This window comes from Urocitellus parryii, chromosome 4, assembly GCF_045843805.1.
Source record: "Urocitellus parryii isolate mUroPar1 chromosome 4, mUroPar1.hap1, whole genome shotgun sequence".
NCBI classification, from domain to species: Eukaryota; Metazoa; Chordata; class Mammalia; order Rodentia; family Sciuridae; genus Urocitellus; species Urocitellus parryii.
This window is the reverse complement of record NC_135534.1, coordinates 54186777-54214367: the sequence shown is the minus strand read 5'-3', so window position 1 is coordinate 54214367 and position 27591 is coordinate 54186777. Positions and strand designations below refer to the sequence as shown.

At 39.6% G+C, this 27591-nt stretch overlaps 1 protein-coding gene across 1 annotated transcript; it reads right to left on the bottom strand.

Annotated features, from left to right (window-relative positions):
- Nucleotides 1–3399: 3399 nt before the first annotated feature.
- Nrip3 (nuclear receptor interacting protein 3) lies at nt 3400–26009 on the bottom strand. The gene is made up of 7 exons (XM_026409565.2): nt 25774–26009; nt 8897–9058; nt 8317–8399; nt 6098–6237; nt 5282–5334; nt 5006–5100; nt 3400–4711 (listed from the first exon to the last, which is right to left on the bottom strand). The coding sequence occupies exons 1-7, from the start codon at nt 25945–25947 to the stop codon at nt 4696–4698; spliced, it is 723 nt and encodes a 240-aa protein (XP_026265350.2). The 5' UTR covers nt 25948–26009; the 3' UTR covers nt 3400–4695.
- Nucleotides 26010–27591: the final 1582 nt, after the last annotated feature.

The window sequence follows — 27591 nt, the reverse complement described above, 5'->3', positions numbered from 1 at the left end:
TGATTATCTACTCTTCACCTCATGACTTACCTGCTGATATTGAACTATTCCTTAGGGGTCACTCACAGCTGGATCCTCCATTTGGTCAGGCCTTAGAATAGGTCCCTTTCATAGACCCTTGTGCTCAAATTTGCCATAATGAAACCTCTTTATTATGGTATATTTTCTATTCCCCAGTTATTCCTTATACAACAGAGAAATTAGTATGAGCTTAGAAATGGGGGACCGTTTCTGTAGGACTTTAACATGGTAATTGGTTCCTCACAAGGTCAACCCTAGCATCAATCAGTTCTCATACCTTTATCTATCTCCAGAATAAGTAAGATAAGAATCAGTATAGCACTTCTCAATATAAAATCCGCAGCCCCAGGTAAAGATCATCCAGTGTAACAAGGAGTCCAGCATTTCATAACAGAATCCCCAGATCAGATCCAAGTAGAGTTAGATTCCTATTATTCATGCTTATAGTACAGAAGGTTATATGTACCCACTCCCTCTACCCTCCAAGTCTCTCCCCTGTCAAATACAAGTATCTCTATTAAATCAAACTTCCTCTTATTCAAGGCAACTGGCAGGTTTTGAGTATGTCAACACTGGAGCATCTGGTTTCATAGTTAAATCATGTTACTAGTTGACTATTTAACCACTCTGTTTATAAAGATTAAAGATATTAACATTTAAGAGTTAAGTTTCCATAATATATAAAATGCATTTATTTGGAATGCCATTTGACATTGACTTTGACAATATATTAAGATTCATTCAGTCATTTTCCTTCCCTAACCTCTCCTGTTTGAATTAATATTTTTTTCTAGAAGTATTCTCTCCTTCACTGCTGATTGATCCACCATAAAAGATTACTCTCATATATAAAGTTTTGCATGACCACTTTACATGGATTATCTCATATAACACTATGAGTAAGTGCTATTATTATGTATATTTTATAGACTACAAAACCAAGCTCAGTGAGATCCACCAATTTGCCTAAAGACATATAGCCAGTAAGAGGGAGCTGAAGGACTAGTAGCAATGGAGGAACCAAAACCCACAAAGACTTGTGTTCAGAAGGCCCTAAGAGAAAAACACTGATGTAATCAGGCTGTGCCTGGGCTCCCTCACCTTCCTGGTTAGGGCTCTAACACAGAGACTGTCAGACAAGCACAGAGGGAAGATTTCACTTTATTGTTTCAACAGTCTCACAAATAAACCCAACACAGCCAGAAACACTGAGCAAATAAAGTGCCAATGCAGAGAGGCCTGGCATCAGGAGGGAGGAATCCAGTTCATCTCCATGTACCCAGCCTAGAAAGATTTCTATTATACGAGAGTGAGGGCAGCTAACATACCAGGTAATCCACTCTGAGCTAAGGAATAAAAAATCATACCAGGTAGGGTCTGTGAAGGACAAAGCAATAGAAAAGTCAGAAAATATTCATTCCTCAAAAGAGTCAGGCATAGAAATATCAAATGACAAAAATATTCTTAAACATCCTATATTTGTGGTGGTCATCTAATAAGGAATGAGATAAGTCTGGTACTTCTTGCTCCTGCCTATCCTCAGAACTATGATGTAGGTAGACATTCCTCTCCCACTCCCTCAGAGGCACCTGAATTTTCTAAGACTCTGGGAAGAACTGACCTCACCTTATCTTGACAGCCCCCTCCAAAGTAGACAGTGCTCCCTTATGAACCTCAGGGAGATAAAAGCTATCAGAGTAATCCACTTGGAGCATTTAAAGAAAGTTAATGAATTTTAAGACTTACCCTAATTGCCTTTAGGCATTTTTAGGTGTCTCCATCAAGAAAATTGCTTACTGATTTTCAGAGACCAGAGGATCATTAAACACTATGTAATCATCCTCCTAATGCTATATGGTCCTAAACTAAGAACCAGAATCACTTGCATCTTTGCAGAATCTGAGAATTCCTGGCTTACTTGGTCTAAAGGGAATTCAATAAGGATAAACCAGAAAGAGCCTGAAATATGCCTCACATGTGGCCACAAGTCAAGACTTGGAGTTAAACTTTAATGTAGGAAAACAAGGAGTTAAATATTTCAGCTCTATCCTAGGATAAGACACAGGACAAAGCATCACATGATGGGAGAGGAGTGTGGGAAGGAGCAAATATCTCCTAGGTAAGGGAATGGGTGTAGCTAAAGGACAGACTGAAGTTGGCAATCTTTGGTTCACATACTGAGCTTCAGATGTAGCCTAGTCTGCTCCACTATGGCAATGCAGATATGTCCATCCAGCTTCCTTTGTAGAGGCTGATAGGAAAGAGGCCTAGGGAATGACCCAGTGACAATGACCAATGACTGCCTAATTGTTCAAATGGGGGTCACCAAGTTCCTAATCTTTAGGGAGCTTCTGTGAGGGTAAAAATATTCAGGTTCCAAGAAATTGTTTGATAGTGGCAGGAACTAAACACTAGACAAAATAGTTGGTGGATGGAGTATTACGCAGCACTAAAAAATGACAAAATCATGGAATTTGCAGGGAAATGGATGGCACTAGAGCAGATTATGCTTAGTGAAGCTAGCCAATCCCTAAAAAACAAATACCAAATGTCTTCTTTGATATAATGAGAGCAACTAAGAACAGAGCAGGGAGGAAGAGCAGGAAGCAAAGAGACATTAAACAAAGACATGAGGTGGGAGGGAAAGGGAGAGAAAAGGGAAATTGCATGGAAATGGAGGGAGACCCTCATTGTTATACAAAATTACATATAAGAGGTTGTGAGGGGAATGGGTAAATAAACAAAGAGAGAAATGAATTACAGTAGATGGGGGTAGAGAGAGAAGATGGGAGGGGAGGGGAGGGGGGAGAGTAGAGGATAGGAAAGGTAGCAGAATACAACAGTTACTGATAGGGCATTATGTAAAAATGTGGATGTGTAACCGATGTGATTCTGCAATCTGTATTTGGGGTAAAAATGGGAGTTCATAACCCACTTGAATCTAATGTATGAAATATGATATGTCAAGAGCTTTGTAATGTTTTGAACAACCAATTAAAAAAAGAAAAAAAAACAAAATAGTTGGTGGTAGTTGGCAAGGTTCAAAGTGGGATCCATTAAACACCACGTGAACTACTGCTGTGAACCAAGGGTAGACTTGGGAATATCTTAAAGTGATACTTACAGCTGGCTATCTTTCCTATTTTTTTTTCCAAACACCACTTATATGACTGAACTGAAGGGGGGATTCCATTGTAGGTATGCCTAAGCTGACACCCTAACAAAAAAGTTCCAACCCTACCCTCATGATATCCCCAACTCTTTGATAGGGGTCAGGGAATACTGAGCAGTTATAAAAGGGTTGTTCTTTTTTTTTTTTTTTTTTTATTGTTGGTCGTTCAAAACATTACATAGTTCCTCATACATCATATTTCACAGTTTGATTCAAATGAGTTATGAACTCCCAATTTTATCCCGTATACAGATTGCTGCATCACATCAGTTAAAAAGGGTTGTTCTTAACACCACCCAGTGCTCTACTTCTTTGTAAGAAGACAGAGCTGGGGACTTCCCCAAGCTTTGATTCCCTGCCTGTCAGTTTTACTCCTTACCACCATCCTAGAAAGGTTTCCCCCAGTAGGCCTCCCTACCAATTGATTCTACTTAGTCTGCTCCCTTCTATTCTGGCCCTGCTCAGAATTTTTTAAATTTCCTTTCCTTACCCCTATTTCCAACTACTTTGTCAAGCTAGGCAAAAATATTGACTGGATCTTGGGGACACTCAATGTCTCAGTGATGCCCCTATTATTCACTGAAGCCTTCAATTATATCTCAGAGAGGGATTAATATTCCTCCATCTGTGGTTTCTTCCCCTTCCTCCTGTTCAAGAAGTTTTCAGTGAAAGACTATTTCATTTTGTACCTTCAGTCTTTAGGCACTGAGATAATGGCCTACATGTAACAATTTAGGGGAGGGAACTATTAGTGGGCTTGGCACCTAGCAAAGAAGGTGACCCAGTTCCTCCTGGAATACATCTCCAAGCACAAATCTCCCTACCCTGCCTTTTTGGTTTTTTACACATACCTTTTTGCTTTCCATTAAGGCTTGAAAACAAATGAGTCAGCACAGGAGCTTTAGCTTAGAAATCAGGTTTGAATTTTAGGTCCCTTCTGTCACTGACTTTAAATATAAGTTTAGATAATTCACTGGCCTCTCTGGACCTTTAAATAAAGGTTTCGACTAGATTACTTATCTGGGCTCTTTACGATCAATTCATACTTGATAAATCAATTAATTAGAAGGGAATCTAATTCCAATACATAGGTTTCCTATATCTCTGAAAGGAGATAAAAGTCAGGTTCCTGTTTGTTACACATTTAGCTATAGGAAAAGCAAGTGTATCTATGAAGAAATACAACCTGGCAGCCCCTACACTTAACTAATTAATTTCTTGGAAGAAGCAGAGAAATAGGCCACAAGGGAGACCTGGCAGTGTCAAAAAGGGTCTATAAATTAAGTGATCAAAGAAGTAGAAAACAATGGCTGTAACCAGACAAGATCTCTAAGCACAGACAGTAGTCTATAAAGGTGTGAGTGGGAAGGAGTCCCTGGAGCATCTATTCGAGGGAAGGACTTGGTCCACAGCAAGTTGCTACAGCATTTGGTTCAAACCCAGTTTTCTCAATCTGTCAACCTGGTGTGTGTGCACACGTGCAGTTATGCTATACACTGTAGTTATGCTTCAGAAGTGCTGAAATGAGAAAGAAACATCAGAAAAATGACACCAAATTAAAAAAAGACTGAAGGCAAATCAAACTTTGGTTTAAAAGTTCCCCATTTTCCCCACTTTGTATGGTTTTATCACTGCTCATTCTGAAGTATTGGCCACAGAGTTTTGTGGGATAGTGAACTATGGGGGTGGGAAGGGGTGGGCTTGGGGTATGATTGAAAGCTAAAGGCAGGATGTAACCCACATACTGTCTGAGAATCCCCTCATCTCATGACAAATGAGTTTGACTTTTCCTGGCCCAATCTGAACACTTACTTGTCTTCATTCAAAGAAACTGTCTCCACAAAAGGGATTTCTTCCCTGTCTGTCTTCCCCATGATCAGCCGGTGCTTATCCAAATTTATGATACACTGGAAACAAAGGAGAATCACTGGTCACTTTATTGTTTTGATATTGGGGATTGAACCCAGGGTTGCTTTACCACTAAGCTACATCCCCAGCCCTTTTCAATAACTCCACAATAGGGTCCCCATACAAAAGGATCCCTGCCTCAAAAAGGAAACATCAGAGGAAAAGTGAAGTCAATCCTACCTTCAGGGATCGGAGAGTTTGGAGACCAAGAGACAAGTTTTTCTCATTGTCCTCTAATGAAAAGAAAATGAAACAAAAAATAATAAGATTCAGCCATTTCCTTGATGGCTTAGAAGCCAGTTTGATCATCATTAGGTTCATTTCATCCTTCATTCCTTCTGGCCAGCAGCTAATGAACATCTGTTAAGTATCTATTATTAAGTAATTTTCTCAGATCACTATAGTTAAAAAGCAAGGGATTTCAGGAGCTGTATATATGTGTGTCTTATGCACATGGTTGTCTGTGAACAAGGTATGTTCCCCAAAGATAATTTGTATTTTTCTGTTATTAATTGGTTATGTTTTTCATTTTAAAAAAAAGGATGCAGTCAAGATTCAAATGCAAGTCTTTTCACTCTAAAAGACAGAGACCTGTAGTCAAAAACAAGAACAGTTTAGAAGAGAATGCATGAGAGGAATATTGTAGGAGGTAGATGGGAAATTATTAAGGGATTTATGGAAAAGGAGTGAGAGGATTTTGTTTTGTGCCACTAACTAATTAATGGAAAGCTCCTGGGATAGTTTCACCTGCACACAAAAATGTTTGTTTCCTTGCTCCATGATTTTTAAGTCTGAGTTCCACAATTGTTTTTCTGATTGATTTTTAGCATGTTTTAAATTAGCTTGGGTCCGTCTAATACTTTAGATGACAAAATTGGAACAAGGTCTATAGCACAGAAAAATGAGAAACTGGGATTTTGAGAAAGTATTTACAGGCATGAGCTCTCATGAGGGTTTACATTAGGGCCCATAGGTTCAGTTTCCCATTTTACTCACCAACCACAGCTGCTGGGCAGTCCAGGCACAGGGAGCCCATTGTGATCACTAGGTGCTCTATCTGGCCCACCACTTTGAGATGTCGGGGTAGAGAAAACTTTTCTCCTTCATGCTTGTGAGATCTGACATGCTCCTTGAGTCTGCACCAGAAAGAAAGATATCAGAATCCTCTTGGCAGAGGTTTCTGGTAGAATCCAGCAATGCCTACCTTCTGATCCACAATTGGAATTCTCTAGGGATTTCTGGAGATTAATTTACTAAAATAAGAACTATCCAGGCTACATGTGTTTCAGCATTTTGTCCTAAACATGCCATGGGAATATTAAAAAAAAACCCCTAAATTTCGTTTACTATTTTCAAAAAACTTATATCACTATCTGCATTGGTGAAATAGGAAAGTTGACATATTCAGAGAGTATCCTATTCTGCATCCTAACTTCCCACCTATGTGTGAGCAGTTTAGTTAATATGTCCTTTTACTCGTCTGTGGGTAACAAATATCAAAGAAGGTGGGTTAATCCTAATTTTAGAAGGTTTGTCTCAGGCTATAAGGTTAGTGGGAGCAAGTATGTATTTCGTAAATGCATGGAATAATGGTATCAGCAAGGAATATTATAGAGAAAATTCTCATTAATTTGACTTTTCTATTTAAAAAAAAAGCTATTCTCTGAATATTACCTGGCAAGAAGAAGGAAAAGAATAGCACCAATGTTTCACATAATTATATAAGCCTATTGGAATAGCTAGCACCCGAGCTATTATGGGTTGGTAGATAAATAATTATGGACTTTCTGTGCCAATACTTCTGCTTTCCTCCACATCCTGTCTTTTGGTGTTACAGCCTATCCAAAAGAAAAATAACTGCAGTTTTACAGATGGTTATTAATTTCTCGAGAATCATGGCAGTCTGCTGCCTAATTATACACAGAACATTATTAGTTGTTCTGGAACCATCATGTTGCACCATATCTCATCTCTTTACCACATAAGAGCTCAGGATTCATCCCGCAAGAGCACTTGAGTCCCAGACTCCTCCATCACCAACACTACATAGCAATATACAAAATACATAGAGTCAACTTCAAAGAGTCATAGTGGTGGCGAGGGATAAAAGATGGAGTAGACACAGAATGAAGCCCTATATAAAGCCTACTTAAGAATATGGATGTCTTGAATGTAACTCAAACTGGACCACGATGTCTATATCAGTGATTGTATCATTGCAGAGATTTGGGCTAGGGAATAATTTATTGTACTTAGGGCTAGAAATATGGAAAGTGATTATTGGGTTGATCTTACTGATTCTGGGCTAGACTTCAAGGCCCATCTGGTACTTTGAAGGAAAGAGTAGAAAGAAGAAAAGTAGAGCTTGAGTAGAAAGTAGGCAAGATACAGAATGGTTTTCTCTTGACTAAAAGAGGGAGAGCCCAGTTCTATCTGTTAAGAGAACTGAAGACATTCGATATACTAGGTGTCCTCCTCCCACTCATTCCCCAGCAGGGGAAGCAGTAGGACCTGATTTTACATGTTCTTCGTGGGGAGGAGAGGCACTAAGAAACTCCCAGTGAAATCACCCCTGTGGGGGCTGGGGATGTGGCTCAAGCGGTAGCACGCTCGCCTGGCACGTGCGGCCCGGGTTTGATCCTCAGCACCACGTACAAACAAAGATGTTGTGTCTGCCAAAAACTAAAAAATAAATATTAAAATTCTCTCTCTCTCTCTCTCTCTTTAAAAAAGAAAAAGAAATCACTCCTATGACAGCCAGGGCCCAGCAGCAACAGCAGCCTATTCTTAGTTCCGACTAATGCTTCTTCCGGCAGTGTGTTCTCCAAGTCCTGAGTAAGTTAAGACCAACAATATCCCTGCTTTTACTCACCAGGAGTAACAATAGGACAGTTACTTCTGACTTACTGTCTGGTGGACCAGAGCAGGGCATATGGTAAATCAGAAGTCCCATGTTCTCATTCCAGAATCTATAGATCTTTGCTCAGAACTTAATAGGTGGGAGCTAACAGAAAGCCTAAGACTTCCTGGCTCACTGACTTCTCCCAGATGCCTGAGAACCTACCCCTTGTTTCCTCTATAAGAACTCTGGTTCCAGCTGAGATCTGACTTTTGTATGTTTCTCTTTGTACTTCTGTGGATGTCTAACCTCAAAATATATTCAAGCAAAAAGTGCATTCACATCTGATTTCCACCCAGAACAAGTGGCTACTTACCCCAATCTGTCTACACAGGCTGAGGAGATGATATTGTATTGACAGCCTGTGTCAACCAAGGCTTTCACATCCTTTCCAGCACACTGTGGGAAGGAAACATATTGTTAAATAAAAGCCAGAGAAGCAATAAGAAAAGGAGAGGCAGAGAAGCAGCAGATGTCAAATGAAAGGCAGGGTTGGATAGCATCCTCCCAGTTATGGGTTGGTAGGATCCCATCTTTACCCACTGCTAAATTTGCCTCTGATTGGCTCTTTTTCCTGCTGAATCCAAGGGTGACAAAACATCTCAAAGGACTTTGGGTATTTAATTCTATATACCAAATATATTTTTTAAAAAATCACATACCCCTTTATAAATCTGATGAAAGTTTTGGTCCTTCCCATAAAGATGAACATGCAAACCAAATATTGCATATACTTCCAGTGTTTCCCAGAATGCCCCCTTTAAAAGTCATTTATGAATTCCACGATGAGACCCACTGTCTAGAAGTTTTGGAGGAAAGCACCTTTTATTGGGATCATAAAGGGCCCCACCCAAATCCTGCCCTCAAGCCCAGAAAAGCTATTCTCTGAACATTACCTGACAAGAAACCAAAATCATATCATCATCCTCAGACTTCTTTAGCCCCTCAGACTTAGCTTGATTGAATTTGTTGGTCTTGGAGGCCCAAGGTACACGACTGCTTCGGAACTTAGACAGGTTGGTTTCCATGAGTCGCCTCTGCAGAATGTTATGAGGTTGCTTGAGGGATAGAAAACAGAGACTTCTTAGAGATAGGTAACTTCCCCCTTCTCCTTCTACTCCCAAAGTACCACAAAAATAATGAAGGAACCTCACATGATTGAACTCTACCCTCACATGATTGAACTCTACCCTTCCTTCAAGTGGGGATTTCTCATTGTCAGCAAGTGCTATAAGCCAATTTTCAACAGGTTACCCTGAATAAATGAAAAGGTAAAGTAGGAAACTGGAAAATATGGATAAAACCAATGACTACTCTATGGCTCAACAGAGTCGTAAAACCCTGGTGATGTGGACTCCTGCCTTTTTTTTCCCCTTGTAAGGGCATTTCAAGGGGAAAGTGACCTTATTCTGGAATAAGTAATCTGTAAATCAGTGCCTTACAGAAAGGGGAGCTCACTCCCACAGGCTGAAGAAATGTGCCTTGCTATTTACTTTTATGTCACGTTTTACTCCTTTAACATTATTATATACACCTAGTCTGCAAATGCTTTGGTGACATGGCTCTTGTGTGATTCCATGGGATGGATAGGGTGGAAAAGGGATTCACATTTGCTGAACAAGCTTTTCAACAGACATACTTTGGAATCTCACAGAACCCATAACAATCATCCTCACTGATAACCTCAAATCACTGGCTTTTCTTGCCTCATTTTGTTATCCAACCCCTTTCTTCAATGGGTCAAAAAGTTGGGGCATAAGAGGGGCAGACACTAACCAAGAAGCAGGAATTTATTTAGATCTTATGTGTGTGCCAGGATACCCAATATTAGAAAGTAGAATGAGGACTGTTTAAGTCTGATTTTTGATAGAGCTTAGGAGAGTTTTTCCAGAAGATGTATTCAGGCCCTTTTGTTCCTACTCCAAGTGGCCCCCTAAGAACATCTTTTGAAGTCGCTTGACCTGAGAAATTTCTATAAACAGGCATCTAATGCTCAGTTTATAATACACATAAAAATCCCTTAAAGGGGGGCTGGGGCTGGGGCTCAGCGGTGGAGTGTTGCCCTGGCATATTCGAGGTGCTAGGTTCGACCCTCAGCACCACATAAAAATAAATAAATAAAATAAAGGTATTATGTCCAACTACAACTAAAAAAAAATTTTTTTAAAATCCCTCAAAGGATATCTAGCATATAACACATTCCTTCTTCAATTCCAGGGGGAAGGGAATAAATCACCCTTAGAAGCCCAGAGCCTAAAATATTCCTAGGGCAGGGGTAGCACTGGAGGTCTTCATTATCTTTCACCTTACAGATTTCTAAAGAAGAATGGAGTCAGATCCATGACTCACTATAACCCTGGTGAGGTGAAGAAATGAATTCCTAAAATATACTGGTTCTTGGCAAAGCAGATTCTAAATTAGTGTCCCCGGGGAAAGAGGCGGGAAAGGCACTTATAAAGAAAATGAGAGCTTCCTAGCTTCATAAGGGGCTAGAGGAAGTGCTAACTCTGTCCAATTTTGTGATGCAATATGCTTTGCTCCTCAAAAGAAAAGTAAATTCTTCATCCTATTCTCTCTCACTAATAGCCTGCATTTCCTGCTCAAGCCTTCTAAAGCAGGGTGTTTGTTTCTTTCAAGTTCATGCCTAGGAGGACCAACTTTGATAAAATGAATTTGTAGAATTGAAGATTGGAAGGGGTTTCACAAGCCATCTAATCAAATCCCTTTTACCTAAAGCTTGGGACTCTCCCATTTTTTAAATTATTTTTTATTTGTTTTAATTAATTATACATGACAGTGGAATGCATTTGTGTACTTTGCTATATCATACATAGATGGGATATAATTTCTCATTTTTCTGAGTGTACATGTTGTGGAATCATATTGGTCATGCAATCACATGTATACATAAAGTAATAATGTCTGTTTCATTCTACTATCTTTCCTATCCCCACATCCCCTTCCCTGCCCTCCCTTCACTTCCCTCTACCTAATCTAAGGGAACACTATTCTTCTTTAGTGCCGAGCCCCCAGCCTTATTGTGAGTTAGCATCCTCATATTAGAGAAAACATTTGGCATTTAGTTTTTTGGGATTGGCTGATTTCACTTAGCATGATATTCTCCAACTCCATCCATTTACTGGTAAATGCCATAATTTCACTCTTCTTTAAAGCTGAGTAATATTCCATTGAGTATATATACTACATTTTCTTTATCCATTCATCTATTGAAGGACACCTAGATTAGTTCCATAGTTCAGCTACTGTAAATTGAGCTAATTTTTATTATTATTTGGTGCTGAGGATCGAACCCAGTGCCTCACATGTGCTAGGCAAGCACTCTACCACCAAACTACAACCCCAGTCAATCTTACACTGGTTTTGCTGAATACTTCACTTCCTTACTCTTAATCTTGCAGTGGGGCCTAATCTAAGGACAAATGAGGCAAATAAGGCAAGTTCTGAAATTATCCTCCTTGAAGTCATTCTATTCTGTATTATCTTCTGTATTTTCCTTTCTTTCTCCTAGATCCTTCCTCCATAGGCTAAAGAACATCTCAAATTTTCTAGACACTAAGGAAAAAACTCACCCAAAACCCCAGATACTGCCTCTTGAACTCATCCTCATCTGTAATCACACTCTTGTCTATAATTTTTAAGCCTAAACCATTAAGTCTATTTCGTGATATACTATATTTTCTTCACTGAGATTACTTCTGATCTCACAATACCAGTAATGATCTAGAATCCAGTAGACAATTTTCAGCCTTAATTTTACTTTACTTCTCCAGTGCATTTTGCCCCTCTATCTTTTCATTTGTTTTTTTAGTTAGTGACCAAAAAAGTTCAAACTCTTACTCAGTGTAATATATTCATATATCTGTTGGCTGCAGTGGCACATGCCTGTAATCCCAGAGACTCAGGAGGCTGAGGCAGGAGAACTGCAAGTTCAAGGGTAGCGTTGGCAACTTAGTAAGACCCTCAGAAACTTGGTGAGAACCTGTCTCAAAGAATAGAAAGGACTGGGGATATAGTTCAGTGGCAGAGCACCCTTGAGTTCAATCCCCAGTACCTAATAATAATAATAATGATAAAATATTAAATAATAATAAAGTATTACAATATAAGAATAAAGGCGAGGCAGGCATGGCGAAACCTGCCTGTAATCCCAGTGGCTCGGGAGACACTGGGCAACTTAGCAAGACCCTGTTTCAAAGATAAATAAATAAATAAATAAATAAATATAAGATCTGGGGATGTAGCTCAGTGGCAGTATGCCCCTGGGTTCAATCCTTAGTACCAAAACAGACAAAAAAAAAAAAAAAGATTAAAGGTGAAAGCCTCTTTAACGTCTCAGCCCCTTCATAGTTCCACTTCCTACAAATAATGATCATTACATATAGAAGTATATACTTCTAAAAAATACAAACATGCATAAATAGGATCATAATATAACATAGATGCCAATGACTGACTGCACTGTTACTTAACAAAAAATAACTATTATGTTTGAGCTATTATATTTATTGGTATCCAGTTGTGAAAATGGTTTTCTCACTTAAACTAAAACCCTGCAAAAGTTTAGGAGTTAGAGGAGTTGGAACTTCTATAGTCATAGGGTATGATTAGGGTTGGAAATAGGTTAGTTTAAAGCCTATGAAATACTCCTATTTGACTCAGACAGCTGGGAATAATGCCAAAAGTGTACTCTTTCTGTAAATCAAAAGACTGAGACTAATTGTTTGTTTGGACAGGTTTTCAGATTTCTAGAACAGCTGAAAGTTATTGTGGGTTCTAAGCCAGAACTGAAGATCATAAGTTTAAAGATTGAAAGGGGGAGCTGAGATTGTGGCTCAGTGGTAGCACGCTTGCCTAGTGTGTGTGACACACTGGGTTCGATTCTCAGCACAATATATAAATAAATAAAATAAAGGTCCATCAAAAACTAAAAAGTATTTTAAAAAGATTGAAAGGGCTCATGTGGAGCCTAGCATAATAAAGAAAAAAGATCTACATCAAGATTTCACATCACTATGGAACATCATAGGTGACAAAGATTTCAAAAGCTTCCAAAGAGAAAAAGATGAGCCACATCCAAAGGATTAGGAACCAGAATGGTACAGGACTACTGAGCAGTAACAATGGATGCTAAAGGACAATGGAATAATTCCTTCAAGAATCTGAGAGTACATAATTTCTACAACTAGCCAAACAATCAAGACTTAGAGAACTATTTCCCCTACATCCTAAAGAAGCAACTGAAAGACATCTTCCACCAAAGTGAGGGAAACAAAGAGAAACAAATGGAACATATCCCCCGCCCCAAAAAAAGGATCCAATAGAGAAAAAAATAACAAAGGAAAATCTGAGAATTATATTGAAGGAAAAGTCTAAGGAATTGGTTTTCTATCAGACTTTAAGAACAGCGAGTCTGGAAAAAGTAGGCCCAAATCTTCATCATGTCAGCTTAGGTCCTGACTTTCTAAATAAGACTCCTAAAGCACAAGAAGTAAAATTAAGAATCAATAAATGGAATGGATTCAAACTAAAAAGCTTCTTCTCAGCAAAGGAAACAATAACACAAAGAGAAAGCCTACAGAATGGGAAAAAATCTTTACCACCCGAACCTCAGATACAGCACTAATCACCAGGATACATAAAGAACTCAAAAAACCTACCATTAAAAAAAACAACCCAATCAATAAATGGGCTAAGGAAATGAACAGACACTTCATCATCTCTAGCAATTAGAGAAATGCAAATCAAAACTAAGATTTCATCTTACTCCAGTCAGAATGGCATTTATCAAGAATATAAGCAATAAGTCCTGGCAAGAATGTGGGGGAAAAGGTACACTCATACATTGCTAGTGGGATTGCAACCATTGTGGAAAGCAGTATGGAGATTCCTCAGAAAACTTGGAATGGAACCACCATTTGACCCAATTATCCCACTTCTCAGTTTATACCCAAAGGACTTAAAATCAGTATACTACAGTGACACAGCCACATCAATGTTTATAGCAGCTCAATTCACAATAGCTAAGCTATGGAACCAACCTATATGCCCTTCAACAGATGAATGGATAAAGAAAATGTGGTACATATACACAATAGCATATTATTCAGTCTTAAAGAAGAATGAAATTATGGCATTTGCAGGTAAGTGGATGGAACTAGAGAATATCATGCTAAATGAAATAAGCCAATCTCAAAAAACCAAAGGTTGAATGTTTTCTCTGATAAGCAAATGCTGGTCCATAGTGGGGGAGCATGTAGGGAAGAATGAAGGAACTTTGCATTATGCAGAGGGGAGTGAGGGAAGGGGTAGGGCTGTGGAGATGGGAAGGAGGGCAGAATGAGACAGAAATCACCCTATATACATGTATGATTACTGGTGTGACTCAGCACTACGTACAGCCAGAGGAATGAGAAGTTGTGCTCCATTTGTATACAATGTGTCAAAATGCATTCTACTGTCATGTGTAACTAATTACAACAAATTTTTAAAAATTTAAAAATAGGGGGGAAAAAGAGAACAACTAGCCCAAAATGGAATGGGAAAAATTGCAGCTTCAGGAAGGATGTCTCCAAGAAAAAAAAAATTGGACTTGCTAGGTCATCTATAGTTTTAAGTTTCTTGGAGAGATTTTAATTTACTTTGAAAATTAAGTAAAGAAAAACACAAAGAAAGTAATTTTGAGAAAAACAAATTTTTATTTAAGAAAAAAATCATGGTATATTTGACTCAGCTGAGAATGTAAATATAGTTATAATAATGTAAGATGATTTGATCCAAAATAATTTTTTATCAGAAGATTAGTATAATAGGAGAGAGAGGATATGATGGGAAAATATAAGAAAATACAATCTTTATCCATTTTAATGAAATTAGTAGATAACAGTAAAAGCAATAAATCAAAAAGTAACAGTATCACCATTTAGAAATATGGTGATCCTTAACACAAGCAGCAGTTTAATTTAATTTGCATACACATATTTTATAAATAATAAAATACAAAAATATCCCATATAATAGGAAATAATTCAGTCACAAGAAAAGCCAGTTTACAGTGGCTTAAATACAGGTCTATTTTTCTCACAAAACAAGAAATTTGAAGGTACTGACATTAACGCATCAGATTAACAGCTTTTGAGCTGTTAACCAGATGTTTTACCATCTTTGTCATTCTCTTGAACATTCCCCATGGTCATAATATAGGGACTTCAGGTTTATATCCATATTTAAGAAATGAGGAAGGAGAAAGGGACCATGCTAATGCCCTCCATTCCTTTTACCAGAATAAAAGCTCTCCCAGAAGTTCCCTCAGTAGTTCTTTGCCTATATCTTCTTGGTCAGAACTCACATGGCCACTCCTAGCTGCAAGAGACCTTGGGAGAGAATTTAGTTTTTCTATTCTCTGTAAAGGAGTCAGGCAGATAGAAACAGGCCTGGGGTTAGCATCCACATACCAGAGAGAACATTTGACCTTTGGTTTTTTAGGATTGGCTTATTTCACTTAGCATGTAGGCCAAGAATTGGTGATAATCTAGATAAGTAACAGTGTCTGACAGTCATGAAAAAACTGAGGTGTGTGTGCATGCATGTGCTCCCCCCACCCACTACTGTAATTTAGACAGGTAAAATACCAAATTATCCTATAATCAGCTTAGCAACTATTTTCCACATCTGTCCTACTTTCTCATTCTAAAACACACCCCCTATAGATATTTGGGTTTACTATATAAACAAATCTTGAGTTAACTATTTAACTACTATGAACCTTAAGCTTTCTTTCACATTCTGTCATCAGGTAAATGCTGTAATAAACTCAACATGCCATTTTTCTTGAAACTCTCTTCCTCTGGCTTCTAAAACCACATGTCTGTTTATTCTGTATCTGTCTTTTTCACTGATTCCTTCACTTCTGCTCATTATTTATTTATTTATTTATTTTGGCAGCAGGGTGGGTGGTGGGACCAGGGATTGAACTCGGGGCACTTGGCTACTGAGCCACATCCGCAGCCCGATTTTGTTCAGAGACAGGGTCTCACCGAGTTGCTTAGCACCTCATTTTTTGTTGAGGCTGGCTTTGAACTTGAAATCGTCCTGCTTTGGCCTCCTGAGCCACTGGGATTACAGGCCTGTGCCATTGTGCCCAGCTCTGCTCATTTTTAAAATGTCAGTGTTCCACATTGCCCATTGGTCCTTTTCTCTCTCAGTCTGTATATCCTCTCAGGGCAATTTTATTTGCTTTCATTGCATAAATTACTGGCTTTAAAATGATGACTCTAATTCAAATCCAGCTCTCCTTTCTGAGTTTAGACCCATAGATCCAAATGTCTTTTTTTAACTCCTTTACTATATACACTCCATAGGCACTTCAAACTTAACTTTTCTCACCGATCTTTCCCATAATACTTGCACTTCCTGTATTATCCCCTACCTCAGAGAGTGAAATTCTGCCTCCTTAACATCTCACATATTCTTCTTCATTTCCACTGTTATTGCAAAATCTAAGTATCTATAATCCTAAAACATTACTTTCCTGATCCCTCTCTTCCACAGTGGTTCTCTTGCCAGTTGTAGTGAACAAAAATCTTCAACTTAGCATTCAAAATCTTTTACTAACTACCATTCATCCTCCTTCCCAGTCTCATTTGCTAAATTATTCCTCCACAAAGACTTTCTATTTTTAGCAAATTACCACTTATCCCATATTACCTTAAGTAAATAACTAAGCGACCTGAGCATTACTTTTTTCTATGCCTTGCTTTCTTCAGCAGTAATAAAAGAGGTTTGAAATTCAAGTCTTGATCAGTTTCAAAACTCTGGATTACTTCCTTTCTGCCAACTTTAGTAAATGGCATCAATGTCCATTGATTTTATTTTTGAACCAGGATTCTCACTGTATTTAGGTGGGGGGAGGAGCATTGTACCAGGGATTGAACTCAGGAGCACTCAACAACTGAGTCACATCCCCAGCCCTATTTTATATTTTATTTAGAGATAGGGTCTCACTGAGTTGCTTAGGCCTCACTGTATTGCCCAGGCTGGTCATGAACTTATGTACTCAAGTGATCCTCCCACCTCAGTGGCCTCACAAGTAGATGGGACTACAGGTATTGACTACTCGTCCCAGATCACTCATCCTTTGGTGTTGTTGTTGTTGTTTTTTTTAGTTATGCATGATAGTAGAGTCTATTTTGACCTATTTATACAAACATGGGGTACATTTTATTCTAATTAAGATCCCAGTCTTGAGGATGTACATGATATTGCAATTCACTATGGTGTATTCATATATGTACATGGGAAAGTTATATCAGATTCATTCCACTGTCTTTCCTATTCTTATCCCTTCATCCCTTCCCTTCATTCCCATTTGTTAATCCACTGAACTTCTATTCTTCCCCTCTCCACACCTTGTTATGGGTTAGCATCCACATACCAGAGAGAACATTTGACCTTTGGTTTTTTAGGATTGGCTTATTTCACTTAGCATGTTAGTTTCCAGACCCATTCATTTACCGGCAAATGTCACAAAGTCATTCTCCTTTATGGCTGAGTAATATTCCATTGTGCATATAAACCACATTTTCTTTATCCATTCATCTGTTGACTATTTTCTTTTCCTAACCTCCCTTCCAAGTACTGTTGCTTCTTCCTTCGAAACATGTCTGAAATAAATCTACTTCTCCTCCTTTTCACTATCTCCGATCTAACCAAGACATAATCAATTTTTATCCATACTGCAACAGCCTCCTAATTTGTCTTCTACCTATTCTTTTATCCAATCCAGTCTCTGCATTGTAGTGAGAGTGAGTTTTTAAAAATATACTCTCTTACTCAAAACTCTTCAATAGCTTCCCACATTCTTCAAACAAAATTCAAATTTTCCATTATGGACTACAGGGCTGGCTCCTGCTCTTCTCTCCAACTTCCATGTACCTGTCGCTCATCCCTTTATGTATTTGATGCAATCCATGCTCACTTTTTTGTTCAAAACCCTTTCCCATTCCAATACCTTTATATTTTCTAGCCCCTCTTTTTGGAATATTCTTCCCCAACTCTTCAAATAATTAGCTTGCTCTTAATTTTCAGATCTCAGCTTAAATGTCACTTCCTGAGACATAACTTCCTTGACCATTCTACTTAAAGTAGGCAACCCACTTCTTTAATAACTAACATATTTCAGTTTTTCTTTCATAGCAATTGGAAACCCCGAATTATTTTGTTTATTTGTTTACTATTTCGTTTCCCTCCCTAGAGTCTCTTTTTAAATATTCTTAGTTGCAGATGGACACAATATCTTTATTTTATTTTTTATATGGTGCTGAGAATCAAACCTAGTGCCTCACACATGCTAGGCAAGCACTCTACCACTGAACCATAACACCTACCCACTCACTAGAATCTTAATTACACAAGGGTAGAGACTTGATCATAAATATATCCCCTGCTCTTGACACAATACTGCATGGACAGACCTCTACCCATTATTTCTTCAAAAAACCTTCTCTTGATTAACATTATCTAGTTCTTTCTTTCAGAGTCCCTTCAATAGTTATATAATAGTTTGTATTGCTTGTATTCCCACTTTTTGACTATTTCATTATAAATGTGCTTAAGTGTTTTCATCTATGAAATATTGTCTTTCCAAATGCTATCTTGGCAAGATAGGTGCTACAGGTACCTTGGTGGACTTTTGGAGATAATTCTCAAGTCTCCTACCTGACTTGGATCCTACTATACGCTAAACCACAACAAGACAGCTACTAAATCTAAGAAGTTCCTGGTTCTATATATTTTGAAATGTGATTATTATAGGCATCTCAACTTTAACCATGCAAGTTATAATGTGGTGTCTCCATCACCATCCAGAACGTCTGAAGGAAACTGGCACTGTGGGCAGAGCTCTATTCTGGGTGAAATGGCTGAAGTTCCTCAACCTAGTGCAGCACTGCTTAAACATCTCTTCCAACCAGGCAGTAGAGTAGAAAGAAAAGTGAGGTGAGAGGAAAAAGACTTGTAATGTGGGGTGCCAGAGAATTATGATTTGAGTAAAACTTCTAAAGCCATTTTCTCAACCCCTTTACCCATGCCATACTAAACCTAGACAAAAAGAAATTAATGCATTTCTGTAGTGCTCAGAACAGAACAGACTGGAAAACAGAATAAATGATAGAAGTCTGCTTTCTTTGTAGCATTTATTCCCAGAGGAGAAATCCAAGGTCTCTAGATAGCATTAAAACTACAACTAGAGTCAGGTGTGGTCGTGCATGCCTGTAATTCCAGCTTCTTAGGACACTGAGGCAGGAGGATTGCAAGTTCTAGGCCAGCCTTGGCAATTTAGTGAGACCCTGTCTCAAAATAAAAAACCAAAAGGGCTGGAGATGTAGCTCAGAGGTAGAGTGTCCTTGGGTTCAATCCCAAGTACCACAGAAACAAAAAACAAATCCTACAACTAGAGTCAGCAAATATGTCCCACAGGCCAAATCTGGCCTGCTGCCTATTTTTATAAATAAAGTTTTATTGGAATAATGTCCATGTCTCCTTTTGCAAACAAGAACAGAGTTAAACAGTTGAGAAAGAGTTTGGCCTATATAGTTGAGAATGTCTGTTATTTGGTCCTTAACAGAAAAATTTTTTCAACCTCTGATTTTGAGTAGTGTCTAAAAGTATATGATTTAAAGTTCAAGTTACTAAGTACCTCATAGTACTTTTGTGAGGATTAAGAGAAATTATCCATATAAAGCATTTAATACCATGTCAGATATAAACATTCAAATGTTACTTGTGTGCATATATGTGTATTTTAAATTCTCATGCATAGCCTAAAGTTGAAGCTGGATATCATTCACTTTTTTCTACCCTAAAAGGGCCTGAAAATCCTATGTTATTTTAGTCCTCATACATATTCTATAGACAACATAGACTCTGATTCAAACCCAATACACATATATCCATCTCTAACCTTAAAAATTGAAAAGGGCACTAATATCTCTGCCTTCTTTTCTTTGCTTACTAGCTGAATATATAATACGTGATCCATCCTGTCCCATGTGAACACAGACAGATTATTCTTGTATTTACAGTTCCTAAAAACATATGGGAGGGGCTAGAGCCCAGTAGTAGAGCACTTGCCTTGTACATGTGAGGCACTGGGTTTGATCCTCAGCATCACATAAAAACAAATAAAATAAAAGTATTGTGTTCAAGTACAACTAAAAAAATTTTTTAAAGAATCCTTGGGCTGGGGATGTGGCTCAGTAGTAGAGTGTCTGCCTGGCATGCACAAGGCCTTGGGATTGATCCCTAGCATCACACACACACACACACACACACACACAAAAAAAAAAATCCTTAAAAATAAATAAATAAATGTGTGTGTGTGTAGATATAAATATGAATCTGCCTAATGCAGGTTGTCACATTGCCCCGGGGCCTTCTGTGTTCTGTTTTCTCTGCCACTGCCTCATGATCCAACAGAAATGTTATTTCTTTTCTTTTTTTTTTTTTTGCATTACAATTCTTATTACACATATACAGCACAACTTTTCATATCTTTGGTTGTATATAAAGTATGTTGACACCAATTCGTGTCTTCATACATGTACTTTGGATAATGATGTCCATTACATTCCACCATCCTTGCTAATCCCTTGCCCCCTCCCTTTCCCTCCCACCCCTCCGCCCCATCTAGAATTCATCTATTCCTCCCATGCTCCCCCTCCCTACCCCACTATGAGTCAGCCTCCTTTTATCAGAGAAAATATTCGGCATTTGGTTTTTGGGGATTGGCTAACTTCACTTAGCATTATCTTCTCCAACGCCACCTAGTTACCTGCAAATACCATGATTTTATTCTCTTTTATTGCTGAGTAAAATTCCATTGTGTATATATGCCACATTTTTTTATCCATTCATCTACTGGAGGACATCTATGTTGGCTCCACAGTTTAGTTATTGTGAATTGTGCTGCTATAAACATTGATGTGGCTGCAGACATGTTATTTCAAAGAAAATAGCATTTTCCAGATTTTTATCTGCTTGTGGACTGGTCTGAGATGGAGGTTTCCCAGCTATACATACAGACTAAATTTTCCAGAAAGGATTCACAAATGGGTGAGAAACTGAAGCAGATAACCTATAAAATTCCTCTTACTCTGAGGTTCTACAGAGCATGCTCTGGAGGCAGCCTTCTCTCACAGACAGCTGCTCAGAGGGAATGGTGAAGCTGTAATTAGATGTTGATCTCCATTCCTGTCCTCACACAAGCCAGAGTGATGACTTCTTCCCCTACTTCTTTTGCATTTATTGTAACATCATGACAACTAGCAAAGTCTGCCTGGTTGTGCTATTTACCTTTTTGCATGATGTCTATTCAAAATCTACGTTTGAATAACTATTAAAGAGCCCAAACTTATTCAAAAATCAAAATCCTGGTTTTTATTCATTATCTCACACCTGCTCCCACTGTTTTCATACCTGTTTCAGTAAATGACAACTCTGTTATTCAAAATGTTAAGTCAAAAACTTTGAGTTCATCCTTGACTACTCTTTCTTTCAGACTTTTCATTCAATCCATTAATCTGCCTTCAAAATATATCCAGAATATGACTTTGTCCCCTTCACAGCTACCACATGCTCTGAGGCACCACCATCTCTCACCTGAATTACTATATAATAGCCTCCTGATCATTCACCCTGCTTCTATACCTTCTATAGTCTAATCCACATAAAGCTTGAGTAATCTTTTTATAAAATAAATCATGTCATGTCAACCCTCTGCTCAAAATCTTCCACTGGTCTCCCATCTCAGATAAAAGCCCCCAAAGCCTCCATACTAGCTGACAAGGTCATTGGTAATCTCGCCTCCCACTGCATGTCTGATTTTATCTCCTATAGCCCTCCCCTTTGCTCATTTTGTTCTAGCCATACTGGCCATCTTACAATTCTTCAATCATATCAAGTACCCTGGTGCCCAGACCTTTGCACTTGCTATTCCTTCTCCCTATATCCTCTTTCCAAAGATACTTTGATCTTTCATTTCCTTCTGCATATCTTCAAATGTAATCTTATCAGAGAGGCCTTTCCAGACTGTCCTGTAAGAAATAGCAAGGTTTTAAATCCATGCTGGACATTACCTTCTCTATTCCCCTAATCTAGATTTATTTTCTCCACAATACTGATTATTACCTGATATGTTAAATATTTACTTGGTTTTATTTTCCATCTCCTCTCCCCAGAAGAATACAAGTTCCATAATGTCAGGAACTCTGTTTTGGTTTACCATCATATCTCCAATGCCTAGATTACCACCTAACATGCAGTAGGTACTCAATAAATATCTTTGTGATAAATGAACCAATGTGTCGTATCCTAAGTTACAAACTTCTTATAGATAGAAACCTTTCTATTTTCATCTTTGTGGTCCTATCACCTAGACTATGCTGAACACAGTCCAAATTTTTGTTATAACCAGGATTTGATGACAGTTCTGGAAATCATCAGTTTGAAACATCTGGTGTTATACTGGTATTTCATGCTTCTCTCCTAAGGTTCCAAAGTTCTCTAGCTCTAGACTTGTGGCATTATGGATGGCTAAACTATAGGGCATTACCCTAGTCTACTCTGATTGAGAGATTCTAATCAGGTATTTCATGGTCAGTTTGTCTCAATGTTTGCCCTGGCCTTCATTCATCTTTGCCCTGGCCTTCATTCCTAACTATAATGAATACAACTATAACATTTGGCTATTTTCAGAATAGGTAGGAAATAATAGATAGGAAAGGAAAACTCTCTACTACCAGACAAGGATATGGCTTAAAGCATATAGATCAATAATAATATATTGGAAAAGGAGCATATTATCCATGACATGACTTTTTTAAAAAATATTTTTTAGTTGTAGATGAATACAATATCTTTATTTATTTATTTTTATGTGGTGCTGGATCGAACCCAGTACCTCACATGTGAAAGGCAAGCACTCTACCACTGGGTTACAGCCCCAGCCCCCATTAAGTGACATTTTTAAAAACTAAAAAGCCTTTGGAACAATGAGAAGAACTTTTATAAACCTGGTACCTAAAACAAGAGAAATTACAATAGGCAAGACTGCAAGAATGGAAACATTCTTTTTTCCAGCTTCATAAAGGTTAAAAAAAATCAAATATGACTTATATCTCTGTTTTTAGTTCTTAATCTAATACAAAATACACAACAGAATGAAAGGATAAAAAAAAACAAGAGAGCCAGACATATGAAATAAAATTAATTTCCATAGCAGAATTTATAGCAGCCATTTCCAAACACAAAATAATAAGACAAAGGCACTTTCCTGGGCCTAAAAGAACATGACCACTTTGTTTGCCTATAGGTCATTTCTGCCAAAGAGGGCTGACTTATCACTGAATATTGTAGAAATTACATGGTATGAGGTAGATAATTCAAAAAAGTCAACAGCATAATTCAAAGACAGGTTACTAATATGGGGAAAAACAAAAACCACAATCTTCATGTTGCATAAACCCCAAGTTGGTGAAAGCTAATTTTTCTTCTTCCTCTTCACCCTCCCTTTTTATCCCCTTTTTATTGAGATTTTTTTAAGAATTATCAACTAATTTTAACACTTTCCAAATTTTACGTCTACTAAGAGAATATGGAGTCTGCACTGGTCTATCCTGCCAGATTTATTTATAAAGTAAAATGATAAGACATAGTTCTAAGATTGTACTGAGACTGCAACATCAGTCCCAAAAGAGCTTAAAACATGCTGTCTCACCCTAGTCTTACAGCTGTCTAAATCTTACCTCAGTTTGCTTTGGTTTCTGTGACCTGTTCTCACTCTTCTGTGCAATAACTTGCACATTAAAGGTGAGAGAACAGTGAGAGAAGGAAATTAACTCCATGATAATGGGTACAAAAAGTGTGAACCATGGCTCAGAGCTTCACAGTCAACTGCTGTGTGTCACACCTATGGCAATATCCTGCTTCTTGAGGATGCTTCCTCTTGCATCTACTGCAATGTTCTATGCCATCAGCTCCTGGTGGCTCGATGTGAGAGATTGGAGTCAGAAAAGCATATGTAATTCTTCTAACATAGCATGAAGTAGTATAACAAATCTTAGGAAGAAGGAGACTGTGGTAGTTCTTGGGGAGGGGGGAGTCCTTGACAATCCAAGACAATCAAATGTCAAAATCTAAAATCCAATATGAAAAAGTCCACATTTTAATTCCCCTCCTAATATTTCTCTCTTTACTGATTTCTGAAGCTTCCAGGACCTAGGACTGTTTTGGTCTGAAGAAGTGAAGACTTGAGTATGGGCTGCTAAATGAATCTAGACTGCTTTAAAGAGAGAGAAGGGAAAAGGGAGTCATGTCTTTTGCAGGAATACATGTCACTCTTCACTCTGCATTAGCATGATCAGATCAACTATTTTGTGGCTTAGGCAGAAAAAAAATGTTTTAAAAACAGATGACTGGAGTAGGTATCCTTAGCACATAAGTCACTAATGGCAGGGAGGGAAAATTGGTTGGCATGGGTGTGTCATTGGAACTGTTTAAAAAGAAAATGTAGATGCAGAATCTCTGCCTTCTGTTATCATCTTGGAGCCAGAAATGGCAATTTCAGTGAACCCTGTAGCCAACAACCACATCAAAATTAAATAGTTCAAAAATTCAAAATATAAAAATACTAGAAAGATTATGTAGAACACTTATTTCAGTTATAAAAGTGACATAATTAATGTTTCATAAATTACTCCCAGATTAATAAAGTTATTGTGAATTTAGTACAAGTCCAGATAAAACTACAAAGTTAAACATAAATTTGGCCCCTCATTACTACAGTGACTGAGGGATGAGAATCGGATACAGTCCTTTGGTAACCTTTAGTCGTCCATCCCCATTCTATAGATAAAGGACAGCATGGTTTTTAACCCAGGTTCCAGGCCTGCACTCACTTTTACTTAATGTCAAGTCTTCCAGAAACGAACGACTGCACCAGCCCCAGCTCCAGCTATTACACACAATAGCTGGACAGTGAGTTGGAGCAGCCTGGCTTCCTCCTTCCACCTATACCTTGAGGGGGGGTGGGGTGGAGGAGAGGTGCGAATGATCAAGAGATGTCTGGGGTTCAGGGAACCTTCCCCTTTTCTTTCTCCCCAGTCAGGATGGAAAGTCAGAGGTAGATAAGACCAAAACCAAACGAAGAAGTAGATTCTGCATAGGGAGGCATGGAGTGAACCAAAAGTCATCTGGATATGGTGACTGTCAAGAAACCTCTCTTTCCACTCTTCCTTCACTCATCCGTTAGGAGTCACCTCTGTCTGGGTCATAGGACCTGACACGCAGCCTCTGAGGCAGCGGAAGCCCACGCTGAGAGAGGCTGGAATCCTAAGAACCAAATTCAGTATTAAATATGCGAGAGGAAAGGAGACCTGAAGGAAAAAGGGTAGGTCGGCAGGGTCTCTTCCTTCTAACCGAAAGGAGAGCACCGAGAGAGAGAGGAGGCAACCCCAGAGCCAGTGCAGGTTAGGAAAGGTACTACGGAATCCCTAGAGAAACCCAAGTCACAAGGGAATGTTGGAATCCCCCTGACCGAGCATCGGCCCAGCAGCTGACAGCTGCGGGCCCTGCGGGTGACTCAGTGAAAGCAGCAGCGGTCATGCCCCCAGCCATGCGGAGGTGACCTGGCTGCAAGGGCCGGGGCGGGGGCGTGAGCGGCGGCGGGGATCCCAAGGCGGGCGCGGCAGTGGGGACTCACCGTGTCCTTGGACGAGCCCAGCTTCTTGAGGCCATCCAGGGGCAGTAGGTCAGCGGAGTCCTTGTGGATGAACTGCACGGCCTGTTTCATCCTGCGCTGCTGCCGAAGCGACGCCGCCTCCCGCATTTCGGTCTCTTTGCGGCCGCCCTCCGTGAGGAGCCCTGAGTAAAACATTGCTGAGGCGCCCGCGGCCGTGGGGCCCCGCGGCTCGCGGCTCCCGGAACCCAGCGCCCTCAGCCTCGAGCTGCTCCAGCACTGCAAGCACAGCGCGCCGCCTTTTATAGCCGAGCATGACGTCATGGGAATCAGCCAATGAGCGGGGGCCAGGCGGGGCTGGCACATCACCCCGCCCGGAGCTCGGCTCCTTGAGGTCCTGGGTTCTCCGCCCACCTCTGTTCTACAAATCACCGGGAATACTAAGCAAGGAGCGAACCGGCCGGCTGGCCAAGGATCCACTGCAGCCGCTTCCCCCGACCGCCCCCCTTCCCATGTGGGTGCCTCGCATGCCCTGGAGTGTAATGGGCTGTGGGGCCCAATGCTCCAGCAACCTCTTTCACCCAGCCGCCGCCCTGGTGCCAGCTCACCTGTCCACGCTGTGGCCGTCCCGGGGATCACCGACAGTTGGGCCATGTCCCAGGTTCTGGCGCCTGCGCCGCAGCTCGGCTTCTCGGATTCGCACCTCTGTGCCTTGCCCTGAGCCCGCACCCACTGCACGGAAGAGGGGTGGCTCACTCTGAAGTTGAGAGAGCTCAGAATTTCTCCAACTACTAGTCGATCTCCACCTTCGGGGACACGTGACTAGAGAAGGGGCAGCCTGTGCGTGAGGGCTGGAGTCAGCCTTTCCAGGACCCTCCTCCTGGCACCTTCTACCTGGATCCAGGCATCCACGGGCTCGAGTCAGGGAAGCTGGTCCTGTTGCAAACCTTAAGATTTGCTGAGGTTTGGGGAGTGGACAAGGTCCCGCCTCCGGGCATTTCGTATTGGAACGCCACACCTGCTCTTGACACCGACAGAAAGCACCTGTTTTTCTCAGCAAACTCTAGGGCTTATGGTCGAGGCTGCGATGTCTTTCACCCATCTCTCCTGCATCGTTGTGGAAATGGGTCGTACAAACCCCTTTTTCTTCTGAATCATTCATACTTTCAAGGTATTCTGTGGGGACCTTCAGGCATTCAGGGTTCTGGACTTGATGTTGTAACTGGTACAAACCATGTTTCCATCCTGCACGACACAACTACTCTCTCCACCTCATCTCACAAGAGCAGGCTGAATCAGAAAGATCTGCACTTTAAAGAAAACCAACAATTCAAGTAACAATAACGACACTTATTGAACCTTTACCATGAGCCAGGTACACAAATAAGCAAAATGCAGCATTTCATTGAGTCCTGGTAACATCTTATAAAATAGTATAGTATTTCCCTTTATGGAGAAACATATGAGACCTCCTAACTGGCCTGTGAATATTTCCTAGTTCCTTTCTTAAAAATTGTTCACTGTGCTCCCAGAGTGATCGTCTCAAAATTTTAGGTGCCATCATTTCACCTCCCTGTGAAAAGCACCTCAAAATACATTCTACTGCTCAGGAGATAAAGACCCATATTCTTGTGTGGTCTGCCCACTTGTCCTTGGACTCTTCACTTCTACTTGATGAACTTATTCCAATTCTTAGAGGAGTCATTTTCTCTCTTGCCAAACTGCCTGCCTTTGAATTTCCTTCTGCTTGGAATACCTCTTCCTACCTCCTTTAGTAAATAAATGCCTGTACTTCCAGACTTCAGCTTTTTTTTATCATTTCTTTAAGAGAGCTGACTCTGA